Source organism: Stigmatopora nigra, chromosome 9, assembly GCF_051989575.1.
Source record: "Stigmatopora nigra isolate UIUO_SnigA chromosome 9, RoL_Snig_1.1, whole genome shotgun sequence".
In the NCBI taxonomy this organism is placed as follows: Eukaryota; Metazoa; Chordata; class Actinopteri; order Syngnathiformes; family Syngnathidae; genus Stigmatopora; species Stigmatopora nigra.
Window position 1 is genome coordinate 11338029 of NC_135516.1, and position 15298 is coordinate 11353326.

Below are 15298 nucleotides of genomic sequence, written 5' to 3' on the forward strand. Positions count from 1 at the left end.
TTGCCACGTCAACACAATTTGAGATAGCAATGCATGCATTTTCATTGTAGATATCTTCTAAGTTTTTTTTTTTAATTGACAGCTGATTACATTGCTCTGAATATTTTCTTTCTTTTTATTTCCTTTTAGAAGAATGTACAAAATTGGCAAAATGTACATACACAATGTTTTGATTCATCATTTTATTCATTGCTACCCTACAGATTTGTATTGTATGAGTAATTCTGGGTTTTTAATCAAAAAGATGATAAACTAAGACTGGTTACAGGAAAATGTCATATAATAACAATGATGATTGAACATTATTTCAACATTATTATTGATTTATTGGCCTCATGCAGATATTTTTTATTGAAATATTTGGATTTTCTGGACCTATCACCATAGAAAAATATTTTTTCTTTCAAATTTCAGAACAGACTTCATCGTTTTTACCTTTTAACTTAGCCTTAAAATAATTTTCTTGTGATTAAATTTGTTTTTCATGAGATTTACTTAGAAAAAGTGACGTATATCCAAAGATACTTTAAAGTGGCTATCGTTTGCGGCAAACCCGACAACGACTGATGATATTTTCTTGAGAAGGCCCCTTCACCGTTTGAGGAACGGGTTTACTGTAAGAGAGAGAAAGAAATATACAAAAACAAGAGTGATTAGGGGAAAGTATAAGAATTTGATCCACAGTCAATTCCTACTAAATATACCTGAACATATCAGGATTGACAGATGCCAGCCAGTAGCTGTATGAATCAGGGTAGTAGTTGCAAGTCCCTCTGCCATGACACTCTATGAACGGCACTTGGCGGAAATGTTCAAGGCACGATCCTGGAGAGACCAATGGCTGGGAAGAGCCTTCTGCGCCAACACCTGTTTGCTAGTTGGATAAAAATCGCAAAGACACTTTAGCATTGCAGAGTATATTGAGTATAGTATGAGTATAGTACCATGACGAATGAATATCCACTCCAGAGGGACTCCCAGTCATATGGACAGCTTGGTATCTGAGTTGTCTGACTATGGACTGCTATGATATTAGAGGTAGTTTCACATACTGAGCACCTAAAACCAAAATAGAGACCGTCAGTTTGTATGTTTTGTCTGATATAGAAAGGGAAAAAGTACTGAATATGGTTATTTGGTCTTGTCCGGTCCTTATGACTTGTCAATAAAATTCCCTATTAATACCTGCTGATGTGAGAGGACAGTCTTTGTCCTGTAATGGCAACCATGGAGGGAAGCATAGGCTCTTCAGTGGATAGCCAATAGGAATAGTCATTACGAGAAGCGTAACGGCAGCTTGACTCCGTGTCACAGAAGAGGTAGGGCATGGGGGAAAATCGAGGTAGACAGCTTCCTGAGGTGCCTGAGACGTAACAATATTTAAGTCCAATATACATTGGGATATGTCAATTCTCTGAAGCTTGAACAGGTACTCTTACCAAGGTCTTGACCGTGAGCTCGCTCATTTCCGTTAATGAAGAGGAAAGAGTAGCCGTAGTAGAGAAGGGTGGTGCCTTCAGGGCAATCAGGTAGACGAGCACTTTGACTATGTCGTGCTATTAGGAAGCTGGTCACAATGCTTTGATGACTTCGTCCTGGTAATCCTTTTTGACCCTTGTTGCCTGGGTTTCCATGGTCTCCTGGGGGTCCTGAAAAAAGGGAAAATTAAACTATTATTAGAACTGTCTACTTGAGATCTATTTTCTATCATGTGCATAGGCTTTTGTTCATAAATATTTAGTAAAATAGTTCATTTTTTTATATAATTTACTTATGTTAGAAGGGGTAATCAGACTCTTGCTCTTACCTGGCAAACCAAATGGTCCTTTGTCTCCCTTGGGACCAGCAGGTCCAGGTAATCCCTCTGAGGTACGACCTTGAGCTCCTTTTCTACCCGGGGGACCTTTTAAACGTCATATTAAATTGCAGTTTTGTGTTAAAACTGTGGATTTTAGATAGATACTATAGTTAATACATTTAAATCTTCAGACCTGATGGGCCTCCTGGTCCAGCTGGCCCAGGGTAGCCATTGGGACCGGGGTTTCCAGGACCACCATGAAGGCCTGGGGGTCCTGCCTCATATATTACCCTGCCATACCCTGGTTCACCTTTAATGCCTGGAGAAAAAAATAAATTAGACTCTGGAATTTGGTCTTCCAAGTAGTGTACTCACCAGGTCTTCCTGGAAAACCTTTTCTCCCAGGTGGACCAGGTTGGCCTTGTTGGTACCCAAAGTCTCCCTTCTCACCTGGAAAAAAAACAGTTAAGACCATGGTTTTTTATACAATGTGCAGTAGAAATCTTACCAGGGGGGCCATAGTTTCCAGGAGGACCTGCATCACCTGTTGGTCCTCGTTTTCCAGGTGGGCCTTCTGGACCCTGAAAAAGTAAACCAGGCAACAAATTTTTATAATAAAGTAATTTACAGACAAAAATGCTACATTCTGACGTCCTATATCACACAAACTTAAGACAAAGATGAAGGAAATAGCATAATGGTTTTGATAAATGTAATCTATCAAAGCCAAGTCTTACAATAGTGAAAATGTATTTAATCAGCTATCAGTTAGAAAGGGAAAAATAATAGTGTCAACACACAGGTCCACCAGGAATTCCTGGTTCTCCACGGGGTCCAGTATAGCCCGGGCTTCCTGCAGGGCCAGGGTCCCCTCTGTACCCTTTAATTCCAGGTCCTGGAGGACCTGGAGGTCCAGGAGGACCAGTGTAACCTTACAAAACAAAAGTAGAGTTTAATGATTCCGGTGATGTGGGATTACCAAATTGAGTTACTTAGTTTGAATATAAATATTGTGCTACCTGGATTTCCACGGTCTCCATCAAATCCAGGATTTCCTTTTTCCCCAGGGAAACATGGTCCTTCTCTTCCTTCTGGTCCTCTGGAACCAGGCGGCCCATTTGGTCCTGGAGATCCTCTGTCTCCTTTTACCCCAGCCAGTCCATACCCAGGAGACCCAGGGGGACCAGGATCTCCACGTTGGCCTACAAAAAAGGTAAAGGATTTGGGGAATTCAGCAGTTACTTGTACACTTAGAATATTTTCAAATTATTGGTATCATCACATCAGAGAGGTTTAGACTCACCTGGTAGACCCGGCAAACCACGCTGACCAGGTGGTCCCACATTCAGACCTATATATAAAGAGAAATTGGAATATTTGAATGGCATCACAATGATGTAAACCACAACTTTCTATTTCAAATGTCTTTGTTTGAAATTACAACTTTATTTTTGCAATAGACACAATTTAGGACATCTCTTACTTGTCTCTCCTTTTTGGCCTGGTGGTCCTGGGTATCCATCTTGTCCTTGGTTGCCTTTGGGACCCGGAAAACCACCGCCCCCTTGCGTTCCTGGGTCACCTGATAAACAGAAAACACACAAGATTACTTAACTTAATACAGAGCTGCTTACTGTGATATTCTTCATTATTAAGATAAATCCATAGACATTGCCTGGTGGTCCATTTGGTCCTCTATGTCCTTTGATTCCCTGTGGTCCATCTATCCCTTTTGGTCCTTGAAATCCAGGTGGACCTGAAGTGGTGTTGGGATTGGCATAAAAAACATCTTTATTAGTAATTCAAATACATAAAAGCCCTCAAAATGAATACTTAAGGATTGAAACCATTTTGTCCAGCGTATCCTGGTTCTCCCTTAGATCCAGGAAATCCTGATGAACCCGGAGTTCCAACAATACCAGGTTCTCCTTTTTGACCCTTCCTTATGTGTGTGCTACTCAATCCTGGTTCTCCCTGAAAACAATGAACATCTATTATTTCTATTTGACACGTGCATTTGATTCAATGTAAATAGTCAAGTTACTTATTTTCTCACCTTTTGTCCCATTGGACCAATTGTGCCATGTCCGTCATAGTTTGGTTCTCCTTTTTCTCCTTTGTTACCCCTTCCACCTGATCGTCCATCCACCCCAGGCGGACCAGGGAATCCTTGGTCCCCTTTTGGTCCATTTGACCCTATGTAAACATGATATCAACATCAGCAGCGATTCAAATTGGGAAATTTATAGAAAATTAATCTATTAGGTGTACAAGATTAGCTATCAAATGAGAGTAGTATTAAACTTACCAGGATGGCCTGGTTTTCCTGGATCCCCCGGACTCCCTAAAGATCCTGGGCCTCCTTTTGAGTATGATGGAAAACCTGGGTCCCCTGGGCCACCTGGACAGAACATATAGCATTTGCCAAAACTTGTTTTGAAATCACGTTTGTTTCACAAGTAAAAAAAAGTATATACCTTTTTTCCCTGGCCGCCCTGATGCTCCCCTATTTCCTTCAAGTCCTTTTGGTCCAATCCTTCCGGTATCTCCCCAGGGACCAGCAGGCCCAGGGGGACCTGATATTGTCCAATTAAATTTGTAAATTATAAAAAAAACACTACAAAAAAACTAAAAACATGTGCTTCGTTGAAATGATAAAAAATGACATACATATTAACCTTAAAATTACAAAAGATATCCACAAATGTATTGGTAACTTAAATCACCTGGTGGGCCAGGGTCTCCTGGGGGGCCAACCTTTTCTATAGGTACTGGAGAACCAGGCCCAGGGGGACCCTTTGGTCCTGGATCCCCATTCTCTCCCGGTGGACCACGGTAACCATTATTTCCATCACGGCCAGGATCACCTGTAAAAAAGTTTTGAAAAAGGATTGTAGAACTTAAAAAAAATGTAAACTATACAATAAATAAAAGCCAAGTTGGACTTTTTGGAAAGTGATTTGTGGGAATTTCTGTCTTACCAATTCTCCCTGGTTGTCCTATTGTTCCAGGCAATCCTTTTAGTCCAAATCCTGGTAATCCATCTGGTCCAGGATCTCCTCTTATTCCTGACAAAATCCAAAAAATGTAATGATTAGCCAAACTAGGTTTTTTTTACAGCACTTAATGTTGTCAATGGAAATGTAAAACTAGGAATTTCCTGTATATGATCAGGAAATCCCTATGTGAAGTACTATCATACCTTGGGGCCCCGGTTGCCCATTGTGCCCCTTTATTCCTTTTGGTCCATTCGGCCCACGGGGACCTGGTACGATGCGGCCGGGAAAACCGGGCTCACCAGTAGAGCCAGGTCTACCAAACCCAGGGATTCCTCTATTTCCCTTTTCACCTGGATTTCCATCGGGTCCTGGGACAAGTTAAATGAAGTGACTGAGCACAATTTCATATCCTCTATGTATTTGCTTATATTTTAGAAATGTCACTTACCTGGTAATCCCGGTTTGCCATCTGGTCCTGGTAGTCCTGGTGGTCCCTCTGTAGCATCAGTACAAAAGCCTTTGGGACCCAATGGTCCTGGTCGACCGATTTCCCCTTTAGTTCCTGTACATGAGATGGAAGCAGTTGTTTGCATTTTTTTTCCTTTTTATTATCGTAGTTATCAATGAGAACCTTTTCCTCCTGGAGACCCCGGATTTCCCGGCAACCCCGGGCTTCCCTGTGAGCCAGGTGCCCCAGAATCTCCTTCAGGTCCTTGAGCTCCATCTTTCCCATAAAGGCCAGGTACTCCTTTTGGTCCCCGAACTCCATGGCCACCCTCACCCTGAACATAATGAACAGAAAGGCTGTAGAACTTGAAATGGCCATGTGTTTACACGATAAAGGGCTCTCAACCTTTTTCTTAAACTTAAACAAGTCCTTCTCCCCCTTTTTCATGGAATTACTTGAAGCAGTACATATACTCGTATTGCCACCACTTTCTTTTATATACTACAATTCAAAATCTGAATACTGGTAAAATTATTAACCTATTGCTGTTTATATTTATAGCAGTTTATAGAAATAGTTATTGACCTTTCTGCCTGTAGATCCAGGAAGGCCTTCTGAACCTGGATTTCCAGGAGGACCAATCCCAGGTGTACCTGGTCTTCCGGGCAACCCCTTTTCCCCTGAAAAACACACAAGTCCACCACACCTTGGAATACAAATACTGATGCAACACAAAATCTAAATATGAAGTTAAATCAGACTAATTTGGCTGTTTATTAACAACCTTTTTCTCCTGGGAAACCTGGTGGACCAGGACGAACGCTGTCACCATGTTCTCCTTTCTGTCCTTGGAATCCTGGTCTGCCTTTGAAACCTGGATCTCCTGAAGCTCCTAGAAATGTGTTTATTTGGGAACAGTGTGAAAAACAGGCTTATGGAATGTAATTTTTGGATTCATTCATGCATTTTACCTTTCCTTCCTGGAAATCCGGGTTGACCTTTAAACCCAGGTGGTCCAGGATAACCTTTTGCTTCCATGTGGGCTGGTTCTCCTTTCTGGCCTACATAGTAAGATAAGAGAATAGAGGTAACACCTTTTCTGGCTCTTAGTCTCTCAGATTTATGGATTCTGAAAATGTATTTATCCACCTGGAGTTCCAGGTCTCCCGGGGAAGCCAGGCACGCCTAAATTCCCCTTACTTCCCCGAGGTCCATGTGGCCCAAATCCCACTTCCCCAGGGTAACCTTGTGGTCCTGGTCTGCCCGAACGTCCTGGTGGACCTGGAAAGCCTTTCTCTCCGTCTTCACTATACTAAAGTTTAGATCAAGACATTTTTTTCAAAGCATTTTACTTACCCAAACAGTTGAAAAATGCAAATATATTGAACAATTTAAGAGATCCAGATTAAGACGCTCTCACCGAATCCCCACGAGGACCCTGAACACCTTTGCGACCTTTTAATCCCGGAGACCCAAGGTAGCCATCTACTCCAGGCGGCCCAGGATAGCCCGTGTCTCCTTTCACCCCTTTTGTTCCTGGTCTCCTATCAAAATATGGGTCTCCCTTTGGCCCAGGGAAGCCTGGAACACCTGTTTTACCAATATCACCCTTGGTAGAGCAACAAAAAAAACAACATTGAGGAGAACACTAATCTGACATTTTTTTTTTTTGGTTTAAATATTAGATGCAACTTTTCTAACCGGTACTCCGGGAGAGCCTGGAACTCCTGGAAAACCTGGGTCACCTTGATCTCCTGGTCCTTGATTATATCCTGAACAACAAGTGTACAGTGTAGTCAAAAGTGTACATAGTGTAGGATACTATTGAATACATTATATTGGTTGTAGTTTAGTAAAACAGATTCAGCTACTACATTTTATCAACCCAATGACGATTCCAATGCAACAGTTGGTGTGGTCAAAACAATTCCAAAGTAATATAAGTTGAAAACTTTATATGAACAAAATGATTAGGGGTATTTTTACCTGGTTCTCCTTTTGGACCACGTGGACCTGGGAATCCTATTTCGCCTTTTTTACATTCATAGCAAGGTTCGCCCTTTTCCCCTGTAAAATCAGAAATAGTCATTTTTCTATATTTTTTCTTAAATTACTATTATGTCTTGCTAAATTCAATTCGAACTGTAAGTCAGACTTTCATCAATTTGGTTGTTCTGATGTACAACCTGCCAAAAGATGCTCGAAACTATCTATAAATCAATTTAACATATTGAGATTGGACATTAATATAGACTCAATGATAAAATAATATACTTTTCCTTACCTTTCGTTCCATAACTGCCTTCATATCCTTTAAGTCCGGCGTTACCCCTGACTCCCTTGATTCCTGGTTCACCTCTAACGATTTCCTTGCCTAGAAGTAACAACAAAATATCTTAACATGTGGGTATAATGACACACAATATCAATTATTAATGACAATATCGATCAGATATTAACATTTGACAAAGTTAGACTAAGGTTTACAGAACATTTTTTCAAAAAAACGTTACAATTAACCTTTTTCTTCAGGTGGTCCAGGTGCACCTTGATCTCCCTGCGGTCCCTGATCACCAGGATCTCCTTCTAGACCAGGAGGTCCCGGATACAAACCACCTGATTCGCCAGGATCTCCTTTGGAACCTTTATACCCATCAGGACCTCGTGGCGTAGGTATAATAGATGACTCCCCTGCACGTACATTGAGCAAGAGGTAATTTTGAAATGTTTAAGTATACATATGGATTGCCAAAAGTCTTGTAACACAGCATCTGGATGCAACTCCAGCGTATTATTATTATTTTCATATCGATAAGCTAGTTGTCCCATTACTTGAGGTGAATCTAATCTTTCTAACTCAGTAGATTAGTACAACACCTGGTGGTCCTTGAGGTCCTGGAAATCCCACAGCACCTGAATATAAGAAGTCATATATAGTGTTTTTTTTGTTGTACTTCCATAGTCAGTTTGCCTTTTGCTGCTTTCACTGTATTCACCTTGGCTACCAGGAAAGCCAGGTCGACCTGCATTACCAGGATCACCATTATATCCTTTGAGCAGCAACAATTCATCAGGTGGTAAAGTCTGCAAAAAAATAATTGTTCCGAATTATATTGCTTTTCAGGAAAAAAAAGCCCTTATTTGTCCTTTATCAAATTTAAAAAGGACATTGAAACAATCACATAGACTGCTATTCCAAACTACTCATTAATTACTTTTACCTTTACCAAACAGCAAAGGAAAACCATAGTTTTTCATTTTTTCCATACTTACTCTATTTATGGAACTATAGACAAAAATTCAACACTAATTTCACCCAACTCTCATCTCCAAACACTAAATCTTAGATGATAATTCCCAAAAATATGCTCCGCACAACCCCAACTATGGAAACCATGACTTTGGTGAAGCAAAAAACTTAATGAAAGTGTTGAATTTATAAGAAAGGAAAGCAAAAAAAAGAGAAAAAAAATTTAATCTGAATTTTTTGATTACTTTCATTTCCCCAGGTGGACCGGGAATTCCTCGATCTCCCTTTTCACCCTAAAAAAAAACAGAGCATATGATTGTCGCGTTTAGTAAAACATGGCAAAACATTTCCAAACTCCAATAGTATGTACATGCGAAGTAATTTTAATACCTGGCCTCCTATTGATCCTTCATATCCTGGAGCTCCTTTAGGACCAGGCCTTCCCTAAATATAGAACAATATGTTATAATCAGCTCAATAACACCACCATGTGCAAATAGCATCCATACCGTAAATCCATTTGTTCCGGGATCACCATCCTTTCCTATTTTCCCCTGCAAGGACAATTAAATGAAATAAGGACATTGTGTCCACACATTCAATCAAGCTTATATATGCTTACAAAAAGAAAACCCGACACAATGTTGCCGCAGGCCTGAATGTTCATTTATTTCCCCATCAAAGTTCTTTTTTGGCCTGGATGCATTACATGCCAATCATTATAAAAGCAATAAACGCTTGTGACTGAGGAGGACATCTTTTGTATTATTCACTCAAGTTTGCCTGAGGATTGCAGACTCGGCAATTTTACCGCCACATATTCTTGGTCCATTTGGCTAAAAAATGGCGGCCTTCATAGATGATGCATTTTGAGTGACATTATTTTTAATCGGATGGTCCGGTCAATGACACGTGATACATTGAATGAAATTCTTAGAACTCTTAGTTGGCCTTTTATACTGCCCTCTACAGGCCGAAAACAATATGGTCTCCTCTAAATTCGGAAGAAAAAGATGAAATACACTGTATGGACATAAATGTTTACTTACCTCAGGACCAGTTGGTCCTCTTTCTCCCTTTTTTCCTTTTATGGAGTAACCATAGCCAGGATCTCCCTGAAGAGACAAAAGTTTTGACACTAATTGTAATTATAATAATGACGATTCATTGTGTATAGTACATATATTTTTGTTGTTTTATCTTTCGTTTTAAATACCCCAACAATTATATAAGGATGATTTAAAAACGAGTGGAAAAATACTCTGGTAAAAATATAGAAATTTGATGAAGATGAAAAATAATTAAGTTTGAAGACATTTTTTGATTATTTTAGAAAGTATTGTTAACATTTTTATGCAGTTATCTTATTGTAAAAAATATATTCTTGTATATTCTCCCTTAAATTGCTTTAATTGCGTTTTAATTATTGCAAGTAAAATATTGTGCAGATACGAAGTGAAGTTGAACTTACTGGAGAACCCTTACAGCCTTTTTCGCCATTATCTCCCGCGTCCCCTTTCGGACCCTAATAATGGAAAACACATCCATGAATAATTATGACATGTCTAAAAAGTCAAAAATAATCCAAATTTATTCTTTTGTAGTACCTTTAACACTTCACCATCTATGATGTACTCCTTTATTACCCGACCCGGTGGTCCAGGTGGTCCTTTAGGTCCTTGTCTTCCCTAAATGTAAAGTCATGATTCATTTCTAATAATTACAACTGTATATTTAATATATCCTACCTTTATTCCTGCTGGTCCAGGAGCACTAATTCCCCCTTGGCCCTAAAGGTAGTTAAAAAAAAGTCAATATTCATTGCAATAAACATTTTTTCAGGGCAAATTTATTTAATATTACCTTCGATCCTGGTTTCCCAGCTCGCCCAGGAGACCCCTGTTATAAATAATTATTACTTCATCTTTTAATACAGTACCATGTAACTAACTATCTTACTCACATCCCGGCCATTTAGTCCAGGTTCACCAGTTAGTCCAGGAGAGCCGCGGAAACCTGGATCTCCCTAAGATACCATGAAACATATATTGCCATCATTAAGATACACACAGTTATGCAATATTAAATTGTTCCATATTGTTTGTTAATAGCAACATTTACCGGCTGCCCTGTATTCCCAGGAGGTCCAGGTGGCCCTGGAATTGGACCCACGGATTCTATAGACTCACCCTGCAGAAAGACCCAAAGGTATGTTTAATAATTCTTACCCATACCTTGTAGATTAATTTTATACAAACTCTTTTAGGCAACTTTTAATTAAACTACTGGAAATGGATGACAAAGACCAAAGTGTAGTAATTTAGCTATATTTCCTCTGACTAACACAATGGTTAAGTGAATAAACTTAATAAAAAGGCAATATACAGTGGATATATGTTAACCATATCATAAAATATAACAAGTAAAACATAATTCCTGTGATCTTTCTTATAGCAAAAGCAACAATTTCATTTTTTATACCTAATGTCCTTTCTTGAAATGTGATTGAAAGGGCAATTCAGCTTGTAATTTAGTAGCAAATATCAAAGCTAATATTGAAGCAAGTTATTAGTCCCAATTGAATGTATTCCAAAATGAGTTTGGGGAGCTCAGGGAGAGGCTCACCTGTAAGTGCCTAGTCATCTTATAAGGATTTACCATCCCTTTTTTTTAGTTACATCAGGCAAAATCCTCCCAAAAAAACAAAATCAAAATGGTAGTCCTCTGCACTTGTTCACTCCTCCTAAAATAAACACTATTTTATTACTGACCTTTGGTCCAGCTACTCCCGGTGGACCCTGTGAATTAAAAAAGTAAGTCAAGTTTAATATCAAACTTACTCAAATATGGAAGTTAACATGTGTACTTGTGTTACGACTCCCCCTGTGGTAAGATATACCAGGGAGTCGCAACTACCACAGCAGAAGGGTTCAGTCAATGATGCTGTAACAACTTGGGAAATATAGTTTCAATTGGAAAGATTGGATATCCTCTTTTCACAACAGTAATAATCACATGTTGCTTTGTTTACATTGTGAATACCCGTTTAATTGTGGCAGTCATTAGATATTAAAAAATTATCTTACCGGAGGTCCATCAGGTCCAGGAATACCAGGAGTACCGGGAATACCATTTTCTCCCTAAAACAAACCAAAAAACCACTTAAACCTTCAAATGGGAATTCCAATGTAATTGAATTCAACAATTTATAATATGACGTAAGCAGATATATATATACACAGTGAGTGAAAAAATAACATTAGGCAGCAAGTTGGCTCAAAAAGTACCAAAACCCTGTCAAACAGGTGCATTAAAACGTTTAGAGGTCAATTTAAAATCATCTATACTTTTTTTGGTGCCTTTTATAATCGTAAAATTTTACCTGGAAGACAATTTACCCAAACTGAACAAACAGATAAAGTTGGAATGTCAACACGTTCTACTCTCACTCAGTTAAGTTTCCGTTTCCCTTTTGAAAGAAGTGTTATGTGAACATGAAAGCCTTTATCTCACATCTGTTCCATTACAGCCGTGACCCCCCGGTGGCCCTGGTGGACCCTGCAGACCAGGAATACCCTGCGAACAAGGACATGCACATCAGAACTCAATCAATCAGAGGACAAACATGTCAACAATTCAGGTAAATAAACCAGAGTTAAAGTGCACCGACCGGTAAACCATGGGATCCTGCAAAACCTTCTTTGCCATCGGGACCCTGTCACACACAACAACAACAAATTTAATGCCTGCTCTTAGTCCAAACTTATACATCCCAAAAATACACACAGCAATGTGTTTTATGTTCTTACCGGATCTCCTGCAAGACCGGCATGTCCATCATGTCCGCTGTCGCCCTGCCAAAGACAGAACATAATGATGAATACACATTACCATTTCAAATTTTGGGGGTATAGATTACAGTAGATATTCTATGTGGTGTTTATTAGTTGAATTAAAACTGGGATAAGGTCCACCTTGGGTCCAATTGGCCCAGCATGACCATTCGGTCCTTTACGGCCTTCTGGTCCTGGAAGACCTGGAGTTCCTGGAATACCCTTATCCCCCTATAAGGGACCAAAAAGTATAACAGTAGAAAATTCAGATCTTGTTAAGATTTTCTAATAAGTATACAAATCCTAAGAAGACCAATCCTATGAGAACATTAAATGAAATAACAGAGTTATTAATTAATTATTGCTTCTGAAAACCAATCAATTGTAATTCCTATCCACAGAAACATCTGCGATTCTTTAAAGTGGGCTATGTAAAGAACATTAAACCAGAAAAGTTTGGATTTAACTTCATCTGGTATTTCTGTACAGTGAAGGACACAAAAATGTTGAGAAGCTTATTCCTGTTTGTCCATATGAGTGCATGTGTGGGCCCATTTATGTGTATATCACACTTTATTAAACATGCTTAAGAGAGGACATAAAAAAAATCAAACCAGACTAAAAAGAAAACTAAACTGTTATAACAGCTGCTAATTCAGACATACACAAATTCAACAATTTCTCCGAAAACAGTAAACATGCAGAGAAAACATCTTCAAATACAATAACACATTCCAGGTGGTTCAATTACATTATTGGCTTGATTTTCAATGTTAATGCTTACATTGAAAAATTCAATTTGTAATGAATACTGCTTCTCCACAGACTAAACTGGCAATTTTAACCAAACTATATACAAAAAATGATTGGTCACACTCACCCTGGAACCTTTGACTCCGGGACAGTGACATGGTCCCTTTCCTTTGCATACGCACTGTAACAAATAACACAGTCGACTATAATACTTCTTTTCCAAGAACAATATGATCATATAGTATGAACAATCAATGTATTTGATAAGCTTTAAGTTTATTCAATTCCCCATCTTGTTTATGTATGTGGAGGGACGCCTAGGATATCAATACAAGATCGATTTCTTCCAATAGCCGCAAGCCATCAATTTACATAGCACACTTTGAGATATGTATGCAATTTTTTAGCTTTTTCTCAACGGAATTGAATTTACTGGAGGTTTTAGAAGCTAGTTTATTTGCTTTATGATTGTTATTAAATGGACGCTGAAGATAACTTAATGCTGTGGATTCAAAAAAGGGAATAAAGTCGGGATAAGTGAAAAGTGTGGAATTAGTGTAGCAATAATCCTTTGTTTATGACAACAATATATGAATACTTATCATTTTTATTGGCATACAGTAAAGTGAGGGAGGATTTAATTCAATTTAAAAATATTTTATTATATTTTTGTAGTTATATATTATATTTTTATAATTTTGTGTAGGGATGTGCCATGAGATGTTTCTCATTTAAATAAATTGGCTCAAAAAATGGTTAAGAAACATTGATATTATTATTATTGGAAGCAGTGAGTATATGAAGTATTAATAAATGGCTGAGATATAGCAACCAACTCTTTTCCCTTTTTTGGGGTGGAGCTAAAATGGGGTGAAATTATGACAACAGAGGGTATGACCCGGACCTCCCCTAACTACTTGGCACTTTGAATCCTCTAGTGGCCATGCAGTGCATTTGCATCTTCCTTATCTATAGTCATTTAGCCTGTTTCTACCTATACAGCAGTTCAACTTAATGCAATGCCCATAAACATCCCAAAATACATTTTCCCCTAAATCACTCTTTAAGAGAGATCATTACAATTTCAACTTTTCAGTAAATTAAAATCAACTTTCAAGTTCGAAGATTTTACCCTTTACTGATTGATTAAGTCAAATTGTTAAAATGCATACATATAAAATACATATGAAAAAACATTTTTCATCTAAATGACAATAATACTTTGTACTATAATGACAATTACTGATAATTTACTTCAAATAGCATTCTATTCTAGACACCAATTACTAGCACATTGTTTAGATGGTATAAATTAGGGTTAATTACTTTAATTCCTTTCAGGCAAGAGTATATTAACTGTTTTCCAATTAGCAGTGCCATATTTCACAGTAAGTAAAATAGCATTTTTAGGTCTTATTTTTGTTTCATTTTGTAGCCTGTTTTGAAATTGCATATTTTAGAAAAATATGCATTTAGTCAAAGTTTTGGAAACACTGGTCTAGATAACTAAAGTCATTTTCTCCTATTTTTTGCATCATTGTTATGTTAAATTTCATTTTCCTCCCAAATTCATTTAACAAAAAAAGCCCACCAACATAGCCCACCACAGAGAATTCTCCATGCTTACATTCACACACAAACAAACTTCTCGCCAGTATTTTGGCAGGCAATCCCACTCCAAACAATAAAAGTCAAACCCAACTTGAATGCAACATAGAATACACTTTTTCTCAAAATATCCCCAAAATAAAAGCAACTTTTAGTCTCATACAAGCTAACCAAATGATTACCATATCCTTAACAAATATTCTTACCTTCTTGGCACCAGTATCCATCAGCATTGCAGCTAAAAGGATAAGAGGAAAAAGTAACTTTCTTCCCCCCATGATTATTTTTCTCCCCTCGTCCTTATCTCTGCAGAAATGACAAGACGAGAGACGAGAGGACTGTCAGCATCAGCGCATGGATGCTGCTGGGACTGTGATACACAGCTTGCACAGTTTTTTACATTCATTTTTACACTCCTTGATTACGTGACCCTGATAAAAGGGGGAGGAGCATAGATGACGTCCGGCCTGAAACTACAAGCTCATCCTCATCTGCCTCACTTTTTTCCTTTCGCCAGTTGCATCTTGTTGGACATCATCCCTTGAGTAGAAGGGAGTTTGACTGCCTGAATTCGGGTGAGGATGATTCATTTTTTTGTCATTGATTTCA

The 15298-nt window shown here is 38.4% G+C and overlaps 2 protein-coding genes across 2 annotated transcripts in view; one reads left to right on the top strand and one right to left on the bottom strand.

Moving 5' to 3' along the window:
* LOC144201734 (uncharacterized) overlaps nucleotides 1-15298 on the top strand; it is a 30458-nt gene that overhangs the window by 1740 nt on the left and 13420 nt on the right. Inside the window, exons 3-7 of the mRNA XM_077724496.1 lie at nucleotides 2866-3011; nucleotides 7778-7958; nucleotides 10637-10703; nucleotides 12025-12135; nucleotides 15002-15264. The gene's annotated coding sequence lies outside the window, so the exon portion shown is untranslated. The remainder of the gene's footprint in view (nucleotides 1-2865; nucleotides 3012-7777; nucleotides 7959-10636; nucleotides 10704-12024; nucleotides 12136-15001; nucleotides 15265-15298) is intronic.
* LOC144201733 (uncharacterized) lies at nucleotides 475-15045 on the bottom strand. Its single transcript, XM_077724495.1, has 51 exons — nucleotides 14896-15045; nucleotides 13209-13262; nucleotides 12470-12559; nucleotides 12305-12349; nucleotides 12166-12210; nucleotides 12009-12071; nucleotides 11582-11635; nucleotides 11267-11293; nucleotides 10617-10685; nucleotides 10459-10521; nucleotides 10244-10285; nucleotides 10103-10183; nucleotides 9967-10020; nucleotides 9545-9610; nucleotides 9005-9049; nucleotides 8886-8939; nucleotides 8741-8788; nucleotides 8242-8329; nucleotides 8123-8158; nucleotides 7766-7936; nucleotides 7530-7619; nucleotides 7232-7312; nucleotides 6947-7017; nucleotides 6666-6854; nucleotides 6395-6557; nucleotides 6217-6306; nucleotides 6030-6137; nucleotides 5831-5925; nucleotides 5429-5579; nucleotides 5246-5359; nucleotides 5001-5165; nucleotides 4780-4866; nucleotides 4525-4665; nucleotides 4276-4374; nucleotides 4107-4199; nucleotides 3855-3994; nucleotides 3646-3772; nucleotides 3474-3554; nucleotides 3282-3380; nucleotides 3102-3149; nucleotides 2818-3000; nucleotides 2599-2729; nucleotides 2307-2379; nucleotides 2174-2248; nucleotides 1992-2117; nucleotides 1808-1903; nucleotides 1440-1649; nucleotides 1186-1363; nucleotides 945-1059; nucleotides 705-874; nucleotides 475-614 (listed from the first exon to the last, which is right to left on the bottom strand). Exons 1-51 carry the CDS (start codon nucleotides 14965-14967, stop codon nucleotides 536-538), a joined length of 4935 nt encoding a protein of 1644 aa, XP_077580621.1. The 5' UTR covers nucleotides 14968-15045; the 3' UTR covers nucleotides 475-535.

Coding starts and splice junctions, on each gene's coding strand:
- LOC144201733 (XM_077724495.1), bottom strand. CDS start 14,967: ATGGGGGGAAGAAAGTTACTTTTTCCTCTTATCCTTTTAGCTGCAATG. Junction 9,611..9,966: donor AAGGCTGTAAGGGTTCTCCA/GTAAGTTCAACT, acceptor TTGTCTCTTCAG/GGAGATCCTGGCTATGGTTA. Junction 3,381..3,473: donor AGGACCAAATGGACCACCAG/GCAATGTCTATG, acceptor TCTGTTTATCAG/GTGACCCAGGAACGCAAGGG.